General features: G+C 37.9%; 1 protein-coding gene across 3 annotated transcripts in view; it reads left to right on the top strand.

The window, feature by feature from the left end:
• LOC118171982 (myocardial zonula adherens protein-like) overlaps positions 1-24,128 on the top strand; it is a 61,820-nt gene that overhangs the window by 7,485 nt on the left and 30,207 nt on the right. For 2 of the 3 annotated variants that reach the window (XM_035335555.1, XM_035335553.1), the window contains exons 3-9: positions 5,100-5,189; positions 13,618-13,776; positions 16,329-16,421; positions 18,842-18,955; positions 19,812-19,964; positions 21,989-22,114; positions 22,964-23,092. In XM_035335555.1, coding sequence (XP_035191446.1) covers positions 5,100-5,189; positions 13,618-13,776; positions 16,329-16,421; positions 18,842-18,955; positions 19,812-19,964; positions 21,989-22,114; positions 22,964-23,092 — 864 coding nt within the window. Of the gene's footprint in view, positions 1-6; positions 142-5,099; positions 5,190-13,617; positions 13,777-16,328; positions 16,422-18,841; positions 18,956-19,811; positions 19,965-21,988; positions 22,115-22,963; positions 23,093-24,128 lie in introns of those variants that run through there. The other variant, XM_035335554.1, reaches the window with a different exon arrangement.

The raw sequence follows: 24,128 nt of genomic DNA on the forward strand, positions 1-24,128 counted from the left end.
AGCGGCGCCGCCGGCCAAAGGCAGCCGCAGTCAGCGCCAGCGCGGCGGCCCGCGGGGATGCTGCGCTACAGCTCCGGGCTCACCGTCACCGCCACCACTCCCAGGAGGCCGGGCGGGGACAGCGGCCGCGCCCGGCGGAAGGTGCGCGGGGCAGCGGGGGGGACGGCGGGAGGTCCCGCGGGGCGAAGCGGCGGTCTCACCCCCCGGCTCCGTCCCCTTTGGGGTTGCCAGCGGAGCGCTTTGCTTGCTCTTCTCCTCCTCGTTTGCGGGGTTTTCACGCGGAGCTCGCGGAAACATCTTTTTGCGCGGCTTTGCTGGGGCTGCGGTAGGTGCCGGGAAGGACAGAGCCTCTGGGGCGTCCCGCTGGGCTTTTGGTAGCGCTAGTCAGTCCCTGGCCGTTCTGGAAACCCGTGGGGAAGCTGGGCATGTGTTAGAGACTCTTTTCCTCTTGAGATGCGTCTTCCGATTTACAGCTGAGAACTTGCCCACCAAGACTTTCCCTCGTGAGGAAGCTTACCGTAATGATTTAGATGGTAAAGGTAATTTCTTTTAAAATCAGTTCAACAGATACAGAAATATGTTTTTTGTAAGTTTCGTAACTGAGATAAATAACACTGATGAATTGATCTGCTGGGAAACGTGTCTAAAAAGTTGTTAAAACTCTGGCAGATATGCCAGCAATGTCTCTGCAGCCACCCTTCTCTAAATAGTCCCTTCGCGCTGCAGTAGCCACACTTATCACTGGGGCTGCAAGTTCTATGGGTGAAGAAATAAATCAACAAAATCAAATGGTAAGCTTGTTCTTCCAAAGAATTCCAATTGTGTGATCTTGAAATATTTAGGCATGGGTTTGACACTCCAAAAATTTGAGTTTCTCAGGGATGATAAAAAGAGTGAAGAATGTCATGTTGCTGTATGTTTTACATGGTAGCATGCGAGTAGGTTCTGCCGCAGGAAAAAAAAAATAATAATAATAATACAGCTCTGTCCTTCATATGGTAACTCGTAATTTCGTTTTAGAAAATACAAAATTTCAGGTTCATAATAAAATTGTTTGTGTGTGGAAAATTTAGGATGACTTGGAAATCATATTTATGTTCAGTACATCTACCATGTTCCTGTGGAGTTTTCTCTTTTAGTATTTCTTAAAGAAATTAAAGGTAAGATAATTTGTGTTCAGGTGTTAATTTTCTTATTTTCATCCCCAGGAAGTACTTGCTAAGCACAATGTAAAACGAACTTTATTTAATAAATTCTCTTAAGTAAACTGGTAAAATCTAATTTGCAAATAAAAGCCATAGGGAAAGTGCTATTCCTTTTGTAGGGAAATGTGAGTCCCTTACAATGAGTTGTTGAAAGACAGGAGGAAGACAGTTAGAATAACTGCAGAATAAATGAAAGATGCGTGTCACATTCCTGCATGCCTGTGGTCACAGGAAAGTGCCCTTTAATTGTGATGGTGTGGGGAGTCTCACAGTGGAGTTTTCATAAATGAAGCAGACTTAAAATCAGCAGATAAATGACCAGAGAAAGTACTTTCTTCTTTGCTTTTTAAGACCGACTGAAATTAAAAACCTAAATTATTTTTGCTCTCATCTTCAAAACTCTAAAACTAATATCTGGTTTTAGGCAAAGGAAGTGATTTTTGGTCATTGAAAATGGATTCTGGTATTGTTAACTCCAAAGCTGAAGTTAGATTGATACTGAACCACATCTTCCTTTATTGGGGATACTGTAAAAATCTTGAATTGGGACTGGTTGTGAATAGAGCAGCTTCTACTTTTCTATTGCTATACTAGTAACCTTCTATCAAACTAATGCTCGTTATTTCAACGTTAGCTTTACAATTATTTCAGTACATAGTTAACTATGATCAATCCCTTTCTGGGTGTTTTGGTTTCTGGAAAAGGAGGAGAAGAGTCTGAAGAACATTGTTCAAGCTGAATCTGTCATCTGTATTTATCTTAAGTTGCACCCTAGTGATTTGAGTAGGATGGTAAACATGAATGTGGATTGTGGATCTGGGCCATGAATTCTTAACATTTTTAACTAACCTAGATCGGCTTTTTCTTAACTGCCGTATTGCAGCACCTCTCACTTAAGCTGTCCCACTAGCTTCTTAGAAATTGTATAAAAGACTATGTCTTCACCTGTTAACTTCCATTGCAGTCAGCAAACTTTTGCTGTCTGGTGTTGTGGTGGGGTGAACTTTCCAGTCTTTGTTCTCCTGTCTGCCTATTCATTTTGCAAATGATGTCAGAGGCGCGCGGAAATACTGCTTGTGGGTTTTTGGTGTCAAAAGCCAGGAGTGAGCGTAAAATGCCAACACGATGAAAATGATGCTGTTGGCTTGTCAAAGCTACTGATGCTGTAAACCAAACTAAAATTTGATAGTCTTGAAAACCTGAACGCTTGCACACGTTCTATTTCTTTTTAAAAGTTGTGCTCACAATGTTGCAATGTTGGTGACATAAAGGTAGGGTGAAAGCCACATCTGTCCCTCGGTTTTTCATCGCTTGTGCTTACTGTCAGTTATCAGTTGAAGGAAATTGAATCACAGCTTTTTCCCTGCTAGTGGAGTTCTCTTTCATTCTCTTCCTGGGTTTCTTCCTACAAAACCCAATTGTTTCTGTAAATTACTGCTTCATCCTCAGTTGCACATTATTCTTCCACTGTTTGGCACTGAGTCGAGGCTCTTCCTGTTAGGATTTCATTTCCATTTTAAGGCTTCGCTACAGCCATGTCTTACTGTTAGGGGAGGGCTAGCTGTGATTTCCATGTGAACCTGCTCATTCATTTGGTCACGTAAACTTGCCAACAAAAGGTAGAGTGTTTCTTTAGGAAACACTATATAGCAAGAACACTACAGACACCATATCCATTGCTTCTGAAGGTTGAAGGGAAAGTGCCTGTTGTTTTTCCCTTCTAATCTCTGTAGTGTCGTTGAATTTCAACAGATGGGTCTGTAGTTCTGTCCTTAGGTAGAGTACAGCATCTGTGGTCCAGGAGTAGGAGGAGTGAATTGATACATTTGCTGCTTTTTCCCCAGGTATGCCATGGAAGGGTTATTGTTATAAACAATGACAAGAGTACAGACTATATAAGGTTGTCCTAGCGAGGAATTCAAAACTGGGAGGTACTTTGCCACTGCCGCTGGGTGTGACTTCAAGCCTGGAATTCTCAGATGTCTGCTAATGCCACCCTCTGCTTGGCATTTTTGTGCAGCAGGCTGCAAAGTGAAGCATTAAATCTTCAGTTTGTGTCAGAAATACTGCTGAAAATATGATACTTGTTCGAGGTGTTTTAATAATTAGGAGCTAGCTTGGAAAAAAAGAAAATGGAAAAGGAATAAAAGTGTGCTTTAGGGAGTTAATAAGAAGGCAGTCTGAAAAGAAAAGGGCAAAAAAAACGGTTTAAATGATAATAACCCTTTGTAGAGTGCTCCTAGTCACAACAAGTTCTTGCTACTGCCTTATATTTCCAAGCTAGTTGTTACAACTTGCTTGTTCTCTGTACTGGGCTTCTGTGATTTCCTTCACGGTAACCCTGTAACACACAAATCGCTGTGATGTGACAGGCAGTCATGATTCACTGACTGGTGTACACGCACAGGAATAATTGCTTATTTACGATCACTGCACTGTGAATCTATAAGTGTGTTGGCTATAATTAGTCCTATACTGTCTAACAGGCAATCCATTTGCCAGCTTCAGAGAATCTTATACAACCTCATTTCTCCTCACATTGAGTTGCCAGACATTATCTTTTTCTGTTTCTTTGAGGGTATTTCTCGTGTTTGATCCTAACAATCCTTTCATTTCTTTTAACCCAATTTTCTTTAATTGAAATCCCTGTAAGGAAAATTTGGCCTCATCTATCACTTCCTGCACAGCACAGCACAAATTCAGTCCTATTTCCTATTTATGAGGCTGGTCTTTGTTTGTCTGCATGGAAGAATGCCAGACTCTCCCTTTTTGTTGTCAACACTCATGTTTTAGAGGAAAAAGCCTTGCTAAGCTAATAGGAAGAAAGAGCAAGGGGAAATTTAAATAGGTGAGAAAACATGGTATTAGTTATCATAGCAGTCAATGAGCTCCAATGTTGAGGAGTTTATTATTAGTATATCTTGATAATTTAGTTGTAAGCGGGAAGCACTTCCTGCTTCTGCAGCTACGGGAAGAATGGTATTCTCTTCTCGGCACACTCAGTGTCTAAAGCCAGTGTGCAAGGACTCATCATTTTTAAATGTGTTTCTTTGTTTCAGAATTCTTTGGGAAATATGAAAGCATAACCAACCCATTTTTATGCTAAGCTTTGTTTCTTCTGTTGCTTTCTATGAGTCTTCCTGTTACAGAGTTGATAGCATACAGCTGAATGATGAATTACCAGTGAGGAGCCCTCTGCAAAAAAAAAAAAAAAATGTAGCCTCCACATGTAACCTGCTAAAGAGTGGGTTATATTTCACACTGATCTTGTTATGGACGTTTCTGTTTCCCCAGCAATAGGATGACTTTTCTGAAGTCAGATAGGAAAAAAGACTTACTAAATTTTCTGTGATGCATTTTTACGTTTAGTACTTATAAGCAGCTTTGTATGTAACACATTTCAATAATATTTCTGTTTGAATTCAGTGGAATTCCAGTAATGAAGTATCCTAGAATCAAATATTTTTATATGTACTGAACAAAAAAGGGGCATCCACTCCAGAATGCACTTTTTGTTTCTAAATAATTCCTTCTGAAGATTAAAAGTATGCCAAATCTGCAAACAAAGCTGAGAAACCAGGAAATTATGCTCAGTGTTCTGATATCTCAGCTCTCAATGTCATTTATGAGTACATAAGAACACGTTGTTGATTAAAATGGATTTTTGCTATTTCAGGTAGGTAATTATGGGGATGCCCTTGAATTATTTCTCACCAGCTAAAAAAAACCCTCTAGCCTTTAACAAATAATTTTTTCTTTGTCAGCTATGTGACAGAAGGTAGAAAATAGTAAACAAAAACCCGAAATTTAGTACAGTTCATTTGCAAAACAAGTTATTAAAATTAATTTTTTGTAACTCTTAAAACTAAAAGCAAACTTCTGTTTTTCTTTCAGATGAATGTTTGTAGACTACGCTTAACAGTGCCACCTGATGAAGGCTCACAGCCTGAACAGGGAGCAAAGGAACCCGAAAGAAAGAAAAACGTAAGTTTTAACAATCAAAGTTAAATGCTGTGTAAACAGAGAGTAAATATAGACATCCACAGAAGCTGATTTCAGTTGTTTTGGGAACCAGATAATCTGGGAAGACTGAAGAACATATGGAAGCTGAGCAAGTCAGCTGTGAGCTTTGAGCCTGAGCTGGGGACAGGAAAACTGCATATAAAATAGAAGGACAATAGTAGATTAACAACACAGACTTTGAAGGTGTTGTGTGACTGAGGTACTTTTAAGACTTGATTATTTAATATTTATATAGCAGGAAGAGTAGGAAACTGCTGTCAACAAGCAGGGTCTAGTGTTAAGCAGGGTCTTGATCTGAAGGGGATCTTCTGTTTCACATAAGCTGTGTATAAAGATTTGGTCCTTAACATGTAGGGGAGCTGGCTGGCCTGGGACTTGGATGCTTTGCTGTGTCAGCTGATTTTGGTAATGAGTGGAGTACTAATAAGAAATATAAAACAAGGAATTCAAGATTGTTTTGAAGTGAAAGTGATTTGAAGGTCATGTATGTAGATGGGTTTAGAAGGGCAATTCTTCATAGAAGTAAGTAGTATAGACACAAAAAATCTTACGGCTGCGTTGGTACAGAATTTGTTCTCTAAGAGCTGTTTCAGAGCAACAGATGATGTTTAATTTGTCTTTTTTAACCAGTAAAATGTCTGAATAGCAATATGACAATAAGAAATAATACAACAATAGGATTTTTTTGAAGTAATTTCTTGGTGGTACTCAGAAGCAAAAGTAGCAGTAAAATGAATCAGAAAGACAAACATTTTAAAACAGTAAAAACAAATGCAAAATAATATGGTCAAAATAAAGAGTCATTATCAGATATTTGTTGTGCTGAAATCATGTATGCACTCAGATCTTCATACACTGCTCTGGCAAAGTAAAAGGTCCTTGAGGATCTGTAGATGTTATTTACAGAATGGAGTAAAAAGGCCTTCAAAAAGCTATATTTAGGCCACCAATAAATTGTTGCAGCATTGTTTAGTTGCAGCAGTTAGAGTATCTTTGCCCGCCACTTAGAGTTCCCTGTCAGTTTGTATCTGATTGCAGAAACCCTTAGTCTAGCTTAAGTTTATGCACCTGTTGTCCTAAGAGCAATACAAGTTTGTTTTTGAGGAGGATAGAAATTGACTCATGACTTACTCACTTTACTGTGCTGAGTAGTGTAATAATGAGAAAGAAGTGTAAATGATTCGGGCTTGGACAATTCTTGGGCACTTTCTTATGTGGCTTATTTTTATTTTCTCTGTGAGACTCTGTGTTTAAGAAGAACTGTATTGTAATTATTGTATTAATACAAATAAATCCAAGTGGGTTTTATATCAAAGAATGTTAAGAAGATATGAAAGATAATAAATACATTATTCGGCTCATGCTACATTCCAGTACACTGCACGGTGGTTTTTAGGAGATGGGTCCTTTTAGATGAGAACAAAAAAGTTATATATAGTTCAATTATTGCATGTTCTGAGCAATTTTCTGAAGTTTAGTACTTTATACAAAAGTGTGCATAAAGAAAGCCTTCAGAACCAGATGGGATCTAATTATTCAGTGTCATAGCAATTAAAAAATACAGAGTAATTATGGCATCTACTTATGTTTTGCATATTTAATAAACTGTATAATCATATGGTGTAGAAGCAGCCACAATAAATCACTGATCATGAACTGTTTTTTCTCATGCCTCTGAAACAAGAGTAATTTATTACCTGTAGATTTTTATTGTCTATGCAATGTATTGCTTTATATATTTGAAGTAGTTACACAGTAACTTACAGTGCACACAAGATTCCTGACTAGTCATACTGTGATAGTTTTATCTTACTTACTTCAAACTTGATTAAAAAAAAAAAAAATCAACAACAAAAAATCTCCTGGAAGTAGTGATCAGATTTCTCTGCTGATCCACCCATGTTCAACTGACTCTGTTAATGAAATTCCATAAAGCACTTTGAGAATAAGGAGTTTTACAAATATTAGATAATCTTCACACAGTTCTATGAGAATTATGTCCCTCTTTTGGAAATAAGGATAATAAAAGTAAATTAGAGATCTGTTTCAGTTTTCTGCTTTATGCTTTACAACTTAATGTCAAAAAATGCAGCTTCACCAAGATTCAAACTGAACAGTCGGAAGCTAGAGTTCTGTGCTGTCTTTAAATGTTGGGTATTAAGAAAATAAATAAAATGAAAAACTTTTGGAAGATGTTTTTGATATTTACAAAGCACTAGTGTAACTTACACAAACTCTGTAACCTGTGGGATCATCCAGTCTTTGCTGGAGTGCTCAGATAGATCAGGCAGTTTGTGCTTGGCTGCTGGGCACTCTCCTGTTCTGGCAGGACAAGTGCTGCAGAGAGAGAGACGCTTCCCTGACTCAGCCTGCTGCTGATGAGGAAGGAGAGCAGAGATCTTGCCATGTCACAGGGAATGCCAGAAAACTATAAATACACCACGGCGTGACATTTGGTTGTAATCTTTTCTTTCTAATCTTTCATTGGAAGGAGGTGATTTTGAGCTGCCCCGATGTGACATTGTGATGGCTCACTGGTGCATATTTGTTAATCTTCTATACTTTCTGGGGCAAGATACCATTAGGAGATGTGTCAGTTACAAAATCAGCTAGTGAACTGTACAGAAGGTCTTGCTAGCAGTGATTCTGCCAGTACCTTCTTTTGGAGCTCACTGTCAGTTCAGAACTGGTTCTTCATTGGTTATGTTAGTAGATGTTAACTTGGCCTTTTTCATTGTAGTGCAAGTTTAGTCCAAGATATAGACTGTATTTCCTTAAATCTGTATCAGTACATTATGTTTCTAGGTAGATGTACTTATTGCTGTACTACTAGTAAATAAAAATGAACCAGTGCAAGAGATTAAAAGGAAGTGACAAAGCTGGGCAGTGCTGTTGCAAGAAAATTATTGCTGGCATTAATGCAGCAGGATGGCCTCTCCCTGTCTTCTGTGAAAGGCTGGCAGGTAGTACACGGTTAGAGGATGATCTCAAAAAAATGGAGGAAGAGAGAGCTTGCGCTTGTATTTGTCAGGCCAGATTTCTGTGTTCCTATTTAGGCTGTGATGCCTTGAAAGAAATATGTGAGAACTGAAGACACCAGTACAGGTCTGCTGGTTGGTTTGCTTTTTAGTGGTGAAAAACTTACTGCTAAATATCTCTGAATTATTGCACTTCAGATAGAGTATCTATCTGAAACTATCATCATTTTGTTGTATTTCTTGTGTTAACATTAGACAATGGATGAAAGTGGTGTGAGGCTGCTTATTTCACCATGAAGTACAATGGAATATTGTGCTGGTCAGATTGTGTGCAAAATCTGCGTGTCCTGAGGCCTGTATTGTCTTGCATAATAAAGAGCTACTAGACAATTGTATTGTCTCTGTTTGGGCCTGGGCTTATTTTTATCCGTCTATCCCTTTCTTCGCTGTCATGCCTAAATTTGGAAGCATCATTGGAAGCTGCAGTTAGGTATTTGAGGACAGAATATTGAGATATGTATAGAGAGATTTGTTTGTTTCTTTGTTTGTTGGGACGCATTGACAAGATAATGAAAAATAAAAAATTGTCTCCCTTTCCTGTTTCTCTGTGTTTGCTCCAGTGTGTTATGGAGAACACCAAGCAGAAACTTATGTCAGGGCTGGATCAAAGAACATAAGTGCACTTGTGCACTTTGAATCTAGGACAGTGCCTATTTTCTCTGCTGATCTGTGGCTGCCAGCCCACTCCCAGCAGCTTAGCAGGAGTTGTGACGTAACAAATGTGGTTCACCTGTTACAGGTGGCTGCTTCTCAGCCTCTCCAGCACAAATTTGTTGTTTTTGGAAATGCTGTTTAAGCAACTCCTTCATTAAAAATAGCACTACATGAAGACCACAGAAGGAGTTCCACTGACCTCTGTGATTACTACTGTGTTTGTTGTATCTTATTTTCTTAGCATATAAATGTTGGTGTTCTGGATACAGATTTCTTTGATTAGATGTGACTTTGTGTAATACCTGTTACTTCTGTTTTATGAGGCAGGCACCTAAATTCTAAAAAAATCAAAGAGTTTAAAAGTCAGAATGTGTTCAGTGATGCTTCTGATTTAGCATCAATGAGTTTAAGAACACTCGTGTCTATGTCTTGGCATATTTTTCATATTTTAATACTATTTATATATGAAACATCCCTAGATGTAACATGAGTTCCATAGGCTGTAGGGGAATATGAAGAAATACAAAAACATTGTTGTGTTTTGTAAGAGCACAGTAACTTTACTTGGTGAACTCAGTATTGTAAATTTGTCACTTTACTGGATAGGAAATATGTAACCTAAGTAACGATATGAATGCTCTTGTTCTTTGTATACAGAGTGAACACACAAAAGATAAGTGGATGTTTCAGAACCCCCTGGAATGCAGCAGATGAGGAAAAGATAAAGCCTTACCTAATTAATTTAGTTGTAGGTTAAAAGAAAAGTTTTTAGATGGTGCTGATAAACAGAAGATCACAGTAAAATTTCGAGACCATATGTGTACTACCTCTGAAATTGTGCAAATTATGATATGAAATGTCCTTTTTCCTCAAAATAAGATACCTCATCTATGCTTCTGCTTCCAGCTTCTGGGCGGTGAGAAAGTATGAAGCATGGGGGTACCTGACTTGCATTTAAAAAGTCAGTGGAGACAGATTTGGAAGAAGTCACCCCTCAGTGTTATGTACATAATGCTAATAAAACTATGGGCGGTACAAAAAGCAGCTCACAAATCATATTTAAATATGAGACTATTTTTATAGTGTCTTTGCTTCATATTACATTACGTGCTGCTTGTGCTACTTCCTTGGACATAGACACAAACAGGATGCATGGTAATTATCAAGACTTTTGCAACCTTGGGGTGTCGGCTTCTGTGTTAAATAATTATTAATTAAGTAAACACAGTCTGCTTTTCTTTAGGACATGCTGTGTGATGCTGCCAACTGCAACATGACTATTGCTACAATTTAGCCAAAGCATGTTCCTGGAAGCTGCTATAGTATTAATGTACAGCAACATGATGTGTTCTTGCTGTTAACTTGGATTGTCATATAATTGACTGTAGCCACAAAGAAATATTCATGAGTTTCTTGAGTTTCGTCTGCTTTTCAGATAAGCATGCCATATTAGAAGGGATTTTCAGCACATTTTGGGGCAACAAACTGCACTTAGAAAAGGTCTTGTTCCAGTGCAATCAAGTGCATAGGCAGGTAGGGAGTAAGAGCTTCCCTGTACTCTGGAGTTGGCTGATACTCTAACCTTAAACAGCAATGGTTAACTAATCTAAATAAACCTTCCAGCTTTATGTACTTTTCTGGTTAACTTTACAGTATCTACTTGCTTCTAAATACTTGCATGTAGTTATTTATTCTGTTATCATCACTGAGATGCCTCACTGCAGATCAAAGGAGAGAGAGGTGAGGACCTTGTCAGAAAAATGAGTAGTGAGAGTGGATATGTATGGGAGACAGAGGAAAACGAGAAGTTAAAGCAATATCCGGTGTTGTAAATAGCACATAGTAGAACTGGAACACTCAACAGATGATGGAGATTCTTTTTAATCTTCTGAAAGAGAAAGACATTTTGGGAGGCTTGTGCAAATATAGACTAGAGACAAGTGTATTATTATTGCTGGAGAAGTGAAACCAGTCTGGCTTTGTGCATACTTATGATGCTCATTGTGATGTAAATTTAAGTCTGTTCATCTGTGAAATATTTAAGTGTCATGGGTGATTCTCTGGCTGCAGACCTGGTGGTCTGAATCTGCTGGTCTTTGCTAGAGGGGGAAAATCCTTTAAAGCGTTCCTTAGGAATGTGTTTATGATGTTCAAAAAATAAGGAACTTGATTATAATCTTCATGCAAAACTCTGCAATATTACTTTAAACAATTCTGCTAATGTTTCAGAGGCACAAAGGATCTTAGTAGTTGCTGGTACTCGGCTGTTCACCTCATAAGAAATGAATGAGATTTGGTAAAGGCTAAGGATTTATAAATTCAATGTCTGGGGCCTTAGTAACTTCTAAACAATCAAAGTGATTATTCAGCTGGTTATCTGGAAAATGGAAAACTATATGTAATCCCTTTATCCAGATGCAGGGGAGGAGCTGAGATGAAACTACCAAAGAAACTGTACAACCCTGGAAGTAAACAGACACTGAAGTTTTGAGTCATGTCCCCATCTAGTTCCTGTGTTATTTGCTCTCAGAAAATCAGGCCTAGGTTTTTTGTTTGTATGCATCCAAAGTAGAACAAAAGAGGTACTTAGGTGATTTTTGGTTATCAGGATATGAAGCTTTGCATATAGTGTTTTCAAACTGCAGAATTATATCTGTTATTTGTAGGACTGGTGGCCCAATATTTTTCCATTAGGTGTTTCTGATTCATTTTAAATTATTACTTTTAGCCTTGTTGTTCTTTGCCTGAAACTGTCTTTATCAGGTGTCTGCTCCAGGATTGTTCCCCTCCCAGCCCCACATGCACACATACAGAGTTTCAGCACAATGGTTAAGCCATCAGTGATATAGTAAAGGTTTTCCAATGTTGAGAAAATCAGTCAGTGCCGTGCAGAAGGGACACACCTTTCTTTTTTATCATGTATAACAGATGTCCATCTTTAACCATTTCTTTTAATCCAAATAGATTTTCCTGTTCATTTTTACCCTACCCAAAGAAATATTTATCCTTACATTGCCACTGTAGTTGTATTGGTTTGGCTGCTAAAAACAGAAGGAGCTACTGCTACCATTGGCCTCTGTCATAGTAAGACCTGGAGACTAGCTGGGGTGCAGTTGCATGTGGATACAAGATGACGAGTGTCATCTCTTCCTGCTTCTGTTTGGTGTTAAATACAGCATTTAGATGCTCCTTAGATTTACTAAAGACTCTCAAAGTCTGTAAGTTTTCATACTGTGTCATTACTGAACAGCAAAACAAAAACAAATATATTCAAATGCTAATGTTGCAAATATTGTCAGATTTATCCACATCCTGGGAAATCTTTTGTGAGGAAGGAAGTTTAGTGAAATTACCTGTAAGTAATTTATCTCTATCACTGGCCTTTAAAAGACAATGTGCAAAATTAAGTAGTAATATTTTTTTTTTCTTCTTCAAGAATGTATCTTTCTAACTTTATATTCACAAAGAATCATTCATTTTAGGTTCCCAATTTGCAAACATCCAAAGTTAGGTGATATTATTCCGGCGCGCCCCCCCCCCCGCTTAAAAAGCCATAATGTGGATGTTTTCATCTGAGCTAGTTGTTTAGCTTCTTCATAAACAAGAAGATAAATTAGTACTTATGGAGTCTGTCTTATTTCAGGTGATTGCTACGGAAGTATATTTCTCTGTGTTGATTAGAAGGGAGGCTAGGTGAGTAGTCAGGATGGGTGGTTACATCTCATCTTGCAGATATTTATTTACATGCTGAGGGAAGTGATTCCTACTGTTTGTTTGAATATTTTTCTTACCTAGAATGATGAGATGAATAAGAGGAGTCTGTTGCAAAGAGCACCTTAAAATAAGACATTTATCACAAGTATATTTCTATGAATTTCTGCACATTGTCCAAATAACAAATGTAGGCACTTCAAAGCTGCCAATCAAGTATCTATCAAGATCTGTGCTTGAAGTTCTGTCCTCCTATAATAGTTGGTAACACAGAAACACTCATGTGGATGCTGTGTTTCATAACACTGTTTTGGCTCTTACAGTGTCAGTTCTACAATTTCCGGAAGAAAAATGCAACACTGAAATGGATATTTGATTGCTTTGGAGGTCCTTAGCCTAGAATGCAAACTAAAATCCTAGATTGTTTATCTACAAGATAAAATGATGTTTTCTGTGCTCTGTGTAAGAGCTCAGAAGTTGCAATATCAGTTTAATCTGAGAACTCTTTAAATAGTTCTGTTAAACTTGTGAATCTTGATATATTACACAGCAGGGGCTTTGCAGAGGGCAGGAGGGAACTCTGTCTTTTCAAGAATTTAAAAGGAAACGGTGAGAGCTCATAATGCTCTAGAAGAATGCAGAAAAGTAGCATATAAGCCAGGGTAGCTTTCTCTCTCCCGTGCCTCCATCTCTTCTTGCACTAATCCAATCTGTCGCTCCTGACTGTACACATACCACTTCTATTAAAGTCAATGGAAATTAGACATCTGTATCATCTGTGGCAATTATGAACTGATTATTGATCATCCCCAAAGTATGAAGGTTGACAATTTGGCCCCAAAACATTTTGGAGCTGGTATTCTGAGGTGCTGCTGTGTTTTCACTCTAGTTGACTGTCTCTCCTGGTCCCATGTTATTGTATTTTTGTTTTGTTTTTTAAATTATTCTAGAACTGATTTTAAATAATTTATTTATTTGTTTTTAAGGAGCTCTACCATGTACCAAATGGCATGTCTCCAGGGACGCTTTCTCATGGAATGGTGTATGGTGTCGTGCACCGGACTGACAACAACCATAAGAGAGAAATGGTGGTTTATGGCTGGTCAGCTGACCAGCTGAAAGAAGAGATGAATTACATTAAAGAAGTGAGTTATTCTTTCAGCTTCAAAATTTGTCAAATATTCCTTCCATTTATTCATGTAGAGCTGTGAGTGTACGTGGGACGACCGATGTCTAGGCCAACACCCAAATTTGAATCAGGAACCCACTTTGAAGTTAAATGCTTGCCTTGTTGGTATTCAAGTTAAAACAAAACAAAACAAAACAAAACAAAACAAAAAAAAAAAAAGAAAGAAAAACACCTGTTAGGTACTTGGGAGCTACATGTTTCAGACTCAAGTCCTCTGTGACAAATGATAGTCCTTAATGCTTGGTGACTGAGGTGAGGGATGCACCTGGACAAGCAACCTGCCAAACCGATCCTGGGGTCCCTGACCTGAAGTCTTCATAATTTCCAATGTGATACAGGAGAATCTATGTAAGCAGACACCTGGAAGGATAAACTCTCTTCTCTTCTGCTTTCCCCTCCCCCATCCCAGTTTTGGAAAGGCTCCTAAATTAGGTGATACACTAAAATCACTTGGTATGTTTTGGGGCAGTCTTAAAATAGTCAGCCTAATAAGGATGACTTTGTACTATTTTCTTTGTGCATGCTCATTTATCATAATTGGCAGGAGCTCTCCTGAAAGAAAAAAAATGCATTTCTGATGCTGCTCACTTCTGTGCCTGAAACTCACCATCTCTTTGTGTGTCAGACTTTGGCAATAACTCCTTAATTAGCCCAGAACAAATAATTTGATCTTCTCTTTCCATCTACTGTTGGTCAGTGGCTATCATCTTACACTGATTCAAGTGCAAGAGAACTGCATTGCTATAAAAGGGAGGAGCATCGAGCTAAACCAGCAGTGTAAGAGACTGTAATTATGTGTACTCCTAGCATCTGCTTAGTCTTGAGCTATCAGGACTTGTTTTTCCCCTTTATTACTCACAGTTTTCCAGCTCCCAGCATTTACACTCTCCAGTTCCTGCACTTGCCAATTAGGATACGTTGCTACTGCTGCGCAGGCAAGGCATGTGAGCTGCCTTGGCTGCTCCTTTCCTGCCTACGTAGTTTATCTACCTTGCTGAAGTGCTGCCAGGGGATGGGTGGCTTGGCATACAGCATGATGCAGCTTCCTAGGTTGCACTGCTTCTGGTATCTGATGCAGGTTGCTTGGACTGGGACCATCTCCCTCTCCTTCGCTGTTCACTACCAGCTTGTGGCATGGTGGGAAATGTCAGGGCATTTCAACAGCATGTCTTGCATTGTGTTCAGGGTACTGATTCTTTCAGAAAATGTGGGAAAGACCTTTGAAGAGGTGTACTGACCCTTGCACTGCTGTCTTTTAGAGGCTATGTTCAGTTATGCTAGTTTGTGGACTTTGGCCTTCCAGATAAGTCCAATCTTTAAAAGTAGAGTCTTAAATACGAGTTCTCAGCTTGTGCCACATATGTGCTGACTTAAATAGACCAAAAATGGTGGGCCACATCAGAACTGCTGATCATTTCTTTTGTATCAATGTCAAACTTGGACGTTGGGGGAGGCATGTACATGTGTAGGGACAGGACAAGGAAGGTTTCCTTCAGAAGTGCAGGAGTCAGCTTCCTTCTGTGTTTCTCATCCTAAAGGGAGCAAGTAGTTGGGAGTAGGCTCCTTGCATAGGTTTGGTGGCCAGTACCCTTCTTTCTGGGAGGGAGTGTGTATACCACAGAGCTTCCAGAAATATCTCCTCTTGATATTTTCCCCTCCTTCCTTCCCCAAGTCTCACTTTGGCTATGCAGAGGTAAGGTAAGCTCACTGCCCTAGATTATCTGCAGCCAGTGTCTGTTCAATTGAGGGCAGGGAGGGAAGAAAAAAAAAAAATAAATCTGAATTATATGGCTGGAAGGTAGACTGTAGGTGAACATCTAACTAGTGTTTACAATGTGTGCTCTTAAGAAAATTGGTTCTTTGCATGTTTGTAATGGCATGCAAACCCAAGCTGACTTCTAACGTTTTTTTCTTTTACTTTTTGTTTAGAAAGACAAGACATAATTTACATCCATAGTTCTTAAATAAAATCAAATACTCTTCTGATTTGAAATTATGTTGGTAAATTTATGCTAATATATTATTTAGTTAATTATGAGCCTAAAAGTCCAAATGCAGTGAAACTAAAGGGTTTGTCTTCAAAGGACACTCAGTGAAAACTTAATTAAACACTTTAAATAGAATGAAGGTGTATTAAATCCATGTGTGGGTGCTTTTTTGAGAAAGAAAACATTGTATGTTCAAATTAGTTTTAGTTCCATTAGCCATCAAATTAGGTTAGAATGACTTATGGATAATTGAAATTCATTTAAATTATTAATTTACTAGTGTTTAAGTGTGTACAGAGAAGTTTAGAATTACTCAGAGACTTTTGTATAGATCATTCCTATATAGACAGCTCTTAAGACTTAACTGCTTAAGTATGAAGTACTGTTGAAAAAAATTAGATTAATAATGGCCATTACTAAAAGTAACAATAAAAGATACAGGAGCAAAATATCGTGTCCCAGTATAAACAGTATCATCAGTAAGTTTGATTGATAAGGCATGTGATTTTTCTAACACCAGGTGAGAGCAACTCTGGAAAAAGTAAGAAAGAAAATGTATGGGGAATATGATGAAATGAAACGAAAAATACAACAGCTTACGAATGAACTGAAAGTAAGTATGCATTCAATTGTAGGGAAAGAATAACTGTCCCTGTACTATCTAAAGACATTTTTCTCTCTTTTTAAAATTGTATTTATTTATTTATTTTACTTTAGAAAAACAGAAATAATATCTCAAACCATTCTGGTTTGTTCTTTAACATGACATACTTACCTTCCTTTATTTATCTACCTTTTCCCTCCAGCAAGGTAAAGTAGGAGAGGGATGCTTTTGCATATGGAATTAATTGCCTGTTTCTTGGAAATCAAAGAACAATCTTGATAGCATCATCTGAGTGCATGCTCATTCTAGACAATTTAGTAATTATTGGAGGTGTTTGGAGCAGTCATCTGCCAGGTGATTTGAAAAAATATCTATTATATTATTACGAGTAATGTGCAACTTGAAGTTGGTGGAATTTCAACAGACTTTGTTCTGTTTTACTGGCTCTATTGTTTAAACATAATAGTAAAAGAAGTAGTAATATTACTTAGTATTAAAGTGCATGGCATTCCTAAAATGACTTACCTTTTGGTTCTTAATGGAACCTTTTGATGGTCATTTGATGACCTTTCTTCTGATGTATGCTTTAGCAATAAAAGCTGCTGCAATCTGTAGAAATACCATTCATCTATTTAAGCTGGGTTCTTTGTTCCAAAAAGTCCACCTGGAAACCTGCTGTGGAATTTATATTCAGTACCGTTATTCACAGCCCTGGTTCAGATGAAGCTTTGACAATTAAACATAGCCTGACTTTTAAGGGTCTGGGACCCTGACTTGTGCCCTTCTGACATTCTTATTTGGAGACTGTTAGTTCCCTGCATGCTGTATTTATGTATATAGATCACAACACAGAACAGAAATCTGTGGCAAGTAGCATGCTTAAATACAATAATAATTATTATTTAAAAATCACCCCAACTTGGGAGGAAGAAGGAGAGAAAACTGAATTAATTAGCATTAATGTTGCCAGCAAGGTACACCCCCGATTGGGTTACCATGTAGGCAAATGCTGACTCAGATGTGGTGTTGTCTTCTTTGTGGCTGGTCCTTACTGAGTACCAGCGATGATATTCTGTATTTCTGGATCTTCCACTTGACCAGTAAAAATCGTGCATGCGTCTGAAAATCTCTCTGGGGTTTCTGACCAGTTCTTTCAGAATCTCTAGATCTGAAGCAAATGTACAGTTTACGAAGGATTCCTTCTGACATAAACAGCACACTGAGACATTCCCCACTATGTTTCTTAATATTTTAGAGTTCCTGAAAGAAAGTACAGTTGTTCTTCTACCTAATAACATATGCTTTTTGATTTGATTGTTTGTTTGTTTTTACATTAATGCCATCCAACATGCTATTTGAGGATCCTATTTAAAATCCTTTCTCTACTCTTTGCTTCAGCTTTGAATCACTATGCTTTTTTTCCCATTAATTTCCAGGACTACTTTTTGTTCATGGAGTTTGTTTGAAGTTCGTACTTCAAATACTCAGCCCTGGGCAGTATGTTTCTTCACACAAGTTCTTATCTTGTAACTTTCTTAATCCATCCAAAGCATTTCTGCTTTTGTTTGTTTGTTTGTTTTACCTGAGCACACATTTGTATAGGGTTAACAGTAACTACTTGGCTTCTGCTCCCTGTGTTGATCTAATCCATGTATGACTTGGTTACTAAACACTAATTGTTCTCCATATCGGTCCCTGGTGTTCTTATGCTTTTATCAAGAAACAAATCTGATTTACCAAAGAATCCAAGTTGGGCTGGCCTCCGCTAGTAACTTTTTTTTTCCTCTTTTATTACTGAATGGCTCATAATAATTTACATTGTTTTGAGTTTCTGTCTCTTAAATGATGTCATTTTGTGCTTTTATTCCCTCCAGTTTTAAGCATGCGTGTGTGTGTATAACAGATGACAAATTTCTGTATAACATAGCTCTCTGCTGACTTCTCCTGCCTGCTTCATATTGTTTCATCCTTGAGTCTTCTTGGTGTTGCTTCTTTATGTATCCGGTTAGTCATTTCCTTCTTAATTAAGGCTATTCTACGGTTCACCCAAACTTTTCTAGATCTCTTCGTTTCTTGCATTCTTCTGGTTTTCACCCTGTGACTTTTTATAGTCCACCCACTCTGTCTATATAAGCTTTCTGAACAGACATCTGCCAAGCGTTCTCTTGTCCTTTCAAAAAACAGACAGGTTTTATGCTGATTACAGATCAGCAACAAACATAGCTATTTGTGCCTTATTTCTGTTAGCATATTTAAATTATAGATTTTGTTTGTATGTTTTTGAGGTACAGGGACACGGTTTGTGTATTTTAAGCATCCTAGTACTGTGGAAATTAACCATGGGGTCTGTCTATTCTGTAGGTCCCTTTGAACCAATAGGTAAACTTGATCATTATTCTATATAAAACTTCTTTTTTTTTCCTGCTCAGGTGACAAATGCTCATCAGGAATCCTTAGAGAATCATGTGCGAGTGCAGGCTGCAGCCTTAGATAGCTTTAGTGAAATGAACAGCTCCTTGACATCAGCATCAATAGACTTGCAGGTACATTTTAATAGCTGTTTCACAGCTGACAACTTCCTTTTCTGACGTGCATTTAAAAGCGTACATTAAACATGGATAACAAATACAGATTCTAACACTAAGCTAGTCCATAAAGTATTGTCTTGGATATCTGAGGCATCTAATTTAAGAAACTAAGGAAAAAAACTGCAACTCTTTTGTAACAGCTATTTAAAAAGTGTACGGTCAAGACATACTGATCTGCAGCAGACTAATGTCACTAGTCATGTCTCTATGGAATATTGTAAGGTGACAGTGTAACTTGTTCTGTGTTGTGCAAAACAGAACATCTTCTGCCTTATACCTACCTTCACCAGGTAATAGAAATGGAAGTGGCATGTGTGGATGCTAATAAGTACTTGTGAGGTTGTATATACCTGTGAAATGTAGGGGGAGGGAGAATGGGGGAATGTATTTTCTATTTTAAAGACTTTTAAATTCCTATGTATCTGAGCTCAACAATTAACAATCCTGTTTTCTTGTATGTCACAGTTTTTCTCACTTTAATGTGTTTAATATGTATAGCATGACTTTTGGAGAGGAGAAAGGAAGACTGTTGGGAATAGCATTTGTACTAAAATGTATCCATATTCCTTTCTCTTTTTTATTGTGTTCCAGGACTTGATTTCAATGAGTATGTTCCTCATGGAAATTCCTGCTAGGAAACCAAATACAAGAAAAGTCAGAATTTTAAATGTTAAAACTTTCAAAACTGTTCATGTTGTGTTGACTAATCATGAATCTCTTAAATGTTTTTTTCTATTCCATACTCTCTTGACTACATTAGCACACTAGATTATTTGTGATTTTTAATATGTGGTTTGCCTCTTTCTTCCAGAAAACTCTAGTGGATGTTACTTTGGAGAACACTGATATAAGGGAACAAATAAGGAATCTAAAACACACACATGAGCAATCTATGGAAAAGCTGAGAGAGAAGCAAAAACAACTGGAAACAGCACAAATTGAAAATCAGTTACTGAAATTAAAGGTACAGTATATAAACTCCTCTGAAGATATTGCACAGTAAGGGCATTTAGGAGTATATTAAATGAATTCCTTGGCCTTCTTTGTAAAGGATTCTTCATCCATCACACCTTGCTCATTCCCTAGAGCTGTCATATTCCTGTGAAATGGTTCTGTGTTAATAACAAAGAATCCCAGCTGGCAGCAGTCAGTCTTTCCATAACATGGGATTCCTATCCAGAGATGTTGGCAGGTAGAAGTTCAAACTATTCAAAGGTAATTAGTGTCCATTTCTGTAAGTAAAGGGATTTTACAACTTTACACAGTGCTGCAAGAATGTCTTGATGTTGAGCCTGTTTATATGATATTGCTTAATTTTTAATAGGTAATCAAGTTTTATGAACATATGGTCAGCAGATAAGTGCTATAGCAGCAAGTGCTTTGGAAAGAGAATTAAGCTATTTCTTTCAGAGAAATACAAGGGAATAAAATGCAAACTATATGGTTTTACATGGCAGAAAGCTTGACCTTTTTCTCATTACAATAGCTGAGGTTGGAGAGCTTGCTTAAGAATACTGTGACAGATGCCATAATGCATCTATATTTTAATGCTTGTTTTCACTATTCTCATTGCTCAAGTTATAAGCAAACAAATGATGGAGAGTCAGTGCCAGGGATTGTATTCCTGTTCAGCATATCTCAAGGACTTTGGGTTTTGATTGTTGGCTTTTTCTGAATTTCATGGTTCTTTCAGGCTTCCTATAGCATGAAAGGTTTTGTATTATAGTGAAACTTAATTTATCTTCAGTCTCTCTCACAAAGTGCAAGGTACCACCTCTGTGCCAGTATCAGTCTGTGAGTTGTCAAAGAGGGCAATTGTAGAACAAGTGGAGTCCTTCAGAGCTTAGTCCCTCGGCAAAGGATGAAATCCACTGTTGCTATCCTACAGGACATTAAGACAGTTGTTCCCACCATGTAAGATAAACACAAGATTTTAATAAATCATTCAGTCCTTGAAGTGAAGAAAACAAACAAAACAAATACACAACTGAGACCTTGAAATCAGAACAAGGTATTTAGTGGTTTTGTAACCTCTAGTGATGAGCAAGGAACACTTTATTCTTTTCTCAGATGACAGTGTATTCTCATCTCCCTGACATGGCTTTAGCAGCCACAGAGTTCCAGGATAACCATTTCTGACTTATAGAATGTGCATTAAGAGAACTAAGTCCTAGATGAGCTATTTTACTTTGCTTTTTATTGCAGTTTACAGAGTAGATGGCTTTATGCTGTAAATGTATTATCTTGTGTTTAATCAATGAGGGTGTGGTTCAGTGAGTGTTTTGAACCAACATAAGGGGGAAATCCTGTCTCTGAATTACCATTCTTCCCTGTAGCAGTAGTAGAGTTTCTGGTCCTGTGGTTAAAAATTAACCCTCCCCTACTCCTGGGTATTTTCAGTCTGAGTTGTTCACTGATCAGCTTTGCTCCATGGTCACCCCAGTTCCTGTGCTGGCAGTCAGAGCAGTATGTGAAAAAGCAAGAGAGAGGAGGAAGGGTGCAGCTGTGTCTTCTGGTTAGCAGCACGTACTTATATTCAGCTTAAAGTAATTGTTGCTTTGAGAGTTGGTGGCTATCTAGAAACGGGACCTAAGTCTACACCATCTCTAATCTACACTTCAGTAAAATGGCAGGAAACAAAACTTTTTCCATGGGGAAACAAACCAAGTGACTTGGAAGCTGTTACGGAAGGGCTCAGTAAAGAGGTGTGGCCTGATGCTCAACAAGTGATGGCTGGTTAAATTCAAGTAACGTGAAACTTGATGAAATGGTAACTTATACAATTTTGAATGAGTTCTACATTGGCGAAGCATTGCAATGGTTTTGTTGCAAATGACAATCTGCTTCAATAATGTCAAATTTATAGCAAGGTGGAACTGAAATTCCAGGTGTTATTCTTGCATCATGCGAGTTTCATTTTTCCTGCTGACAGCAGTGCTCTGCTGACAGATGGGTCATCCATGACTTCCATCCTTTTCTCTCTTATAGGTGGAATCATCACAAGAAGCCAATGCTGAAGTCATGAGAGAGATGACAAGGAAACTGTATAGTCAGTATGAGGAAAAAATGAGAGAAGAGGAACAGAAACATAAAGCCGAGAAAGAAATCCTCCTAGTACGTATAGCCGGTCTGTGGCGCTCAGTTTGGGTGTCATTTCTCAGTCACCTACTAATGTAGAGTTTTTTACTCCAGAGTGTACGTATGCTACTTCACTCCTTTCTCTGCAACTAGTCATGCCACTGTTACTAAGTTTTCCAAGCTATTGGGGTTGTAGGGCTGAATAAAGAATGTTCAAACACCATAACAGTAATGATAATGTTGATTTTAAAATCTGAAATGGAGTAAGTTGGCTTTTTTTTACTTCTGTTCCTCTAAAAAGAGGAAAATAGGATGTCCAAATTTATTGATAGTTTTAAAAGGGGATGGAAGGACAATTTCACTGGACACTAGGGGAACAATAACTCTTTCTGTCCACTGGTTTTGGTCCACCCCCAAGTAAAACCTAACTTTGAGCAGTTTGTCATTGTGTTCTTCTACCTGGTAAAGACAGATAATGACTGAGACTGAAGGTAGATTCTCTAGCTTCTTCCTATTCCTGTTGTTTCATATGTGAAGAAAGTACATAGCTGAACAGGGTAAATGGTAGTGTTTAAAATGCTGTCAACTGGAATAGCATTTTTTCTTGTGCTGTTACTTCACGGAATATTCAGAAGGGAGAACAAATATCTAAGAAACGGGGAAATGTTTTTCTCATGCTTTCGTAACAATGCTTTACAAATATGTATGCACTTCAGAGTGCCCCAGATCTTTTGTTACATATAATTAAAGTTTAGGGTCACAGCTCTTCCAGACTTCTGGACAAGTGTCATGAAAAGCCTTGAGGTTTGCTTAAAAACTATTAGCCTGGTTCTTTGAGCTAAAAAAATGTTTATTCCTCATGATTGTAAATGTTCTTGTTTAAAGGAGGAAACAAATCGGCTTCTGAAAGCTATTGAAGAGGCAAATAAAAAGATGCAAATTACAGAAACAAGTATACAGGAGAAAGATCAGAGAATTGGTGAGCTGGATCGTCTGATTGAACGCATGGAAGAGGTATGAGAGTTCGTTGCTTTCATTCTTTAAAGAAAATGCAGAATTATATGAAGGGATTTTTTTTTTTTTGAAATTGCCTGCTGCTCAGTACCCTGCTCAGTGACATACCATTGCTGTTTGCATCTTATGTAGTTATTGTATCCATGTAAGTAAATGCACCTTGACTACTGAAAAGACACTGTGATTAAGTTGCTCTTCTATTTTTCTAGTTGTGTTGACAGCCAGAGCTGCTTAAGGTGTCAAAATTTATTTACTAAACCATCATTTCCTTCAGTGCCCAAGGTCTCCTGAGTCTAATGATATAATCATATATGACCTGAAGTCTCTTAAAAATGCTGTTGGTAGGTCCACTAAGATATATTTTAGGTAAATTAAGACCTTATCATTAAGCTGTCTATTAGTTCTGACTGGAATTGCATCTCCAAATTTATCCACGTTTCAATGCAATGCTAAACTGAGGGCTTCAAACTAAAAGTTTCTTGGGGATTTTTTGTGGGTATTTAGCAGGTACTTAATTTTCAAAGATTTCTAACTTGTTTAGATTATGACTGTTTTCTGGTATCATTCACCTAACTGAGAATCGATGTTATTGTTTAGTCCTTAGACTGAAGAGTGTCACTCTAAAAGGCATAAAAGCAGCCCTTCTGTAAGACTCCAATACTTTTGGATGTACTTGGGTGTCTCTCATTTAATTCAATAGCAGGCTTGTCATTATCTTTAAAGATGTAGGCCTTGCTATCTAGAATATAGAATAGAGAACATACAGGGAAATCCTAGTAAGTGGATAGAGTACAATCTTCTGGTCTTACAAGTGAAGCATTACTTCACCAACTTTAGTAAATATTTGTTACTGATAATTTTTTTATAAGACAATCTTGTTGTCTTAACTGGTTAGTCTGATGTGCTTTTATATTGAGCCACTTTTGTCTAATGCTTGCAATAGAATTAGTGATTACACTGAGAAATGGTGTCAGCTTAATATGCCCCTTGTCAACTTGATCTGGGTTTTGGCATACCACTTGTATTATGCAGTGAA

Source organism: Oxyura jamaicensis, chromosome 10, assembly GCF_011077185.1.
Source record: "Oxyura jamaicensis isolate SHBP4307 breed ruddy duck chromosome 10, BPBGC_Ojam_1.0, whole genome shotgun sequence".
Classification (NCBI taxonomy): Eukaryota; Metazoa; Chordata; class Aves; order Anseriformes; family Anatidae; genus Oxyura; species Oxyura jamaicensis.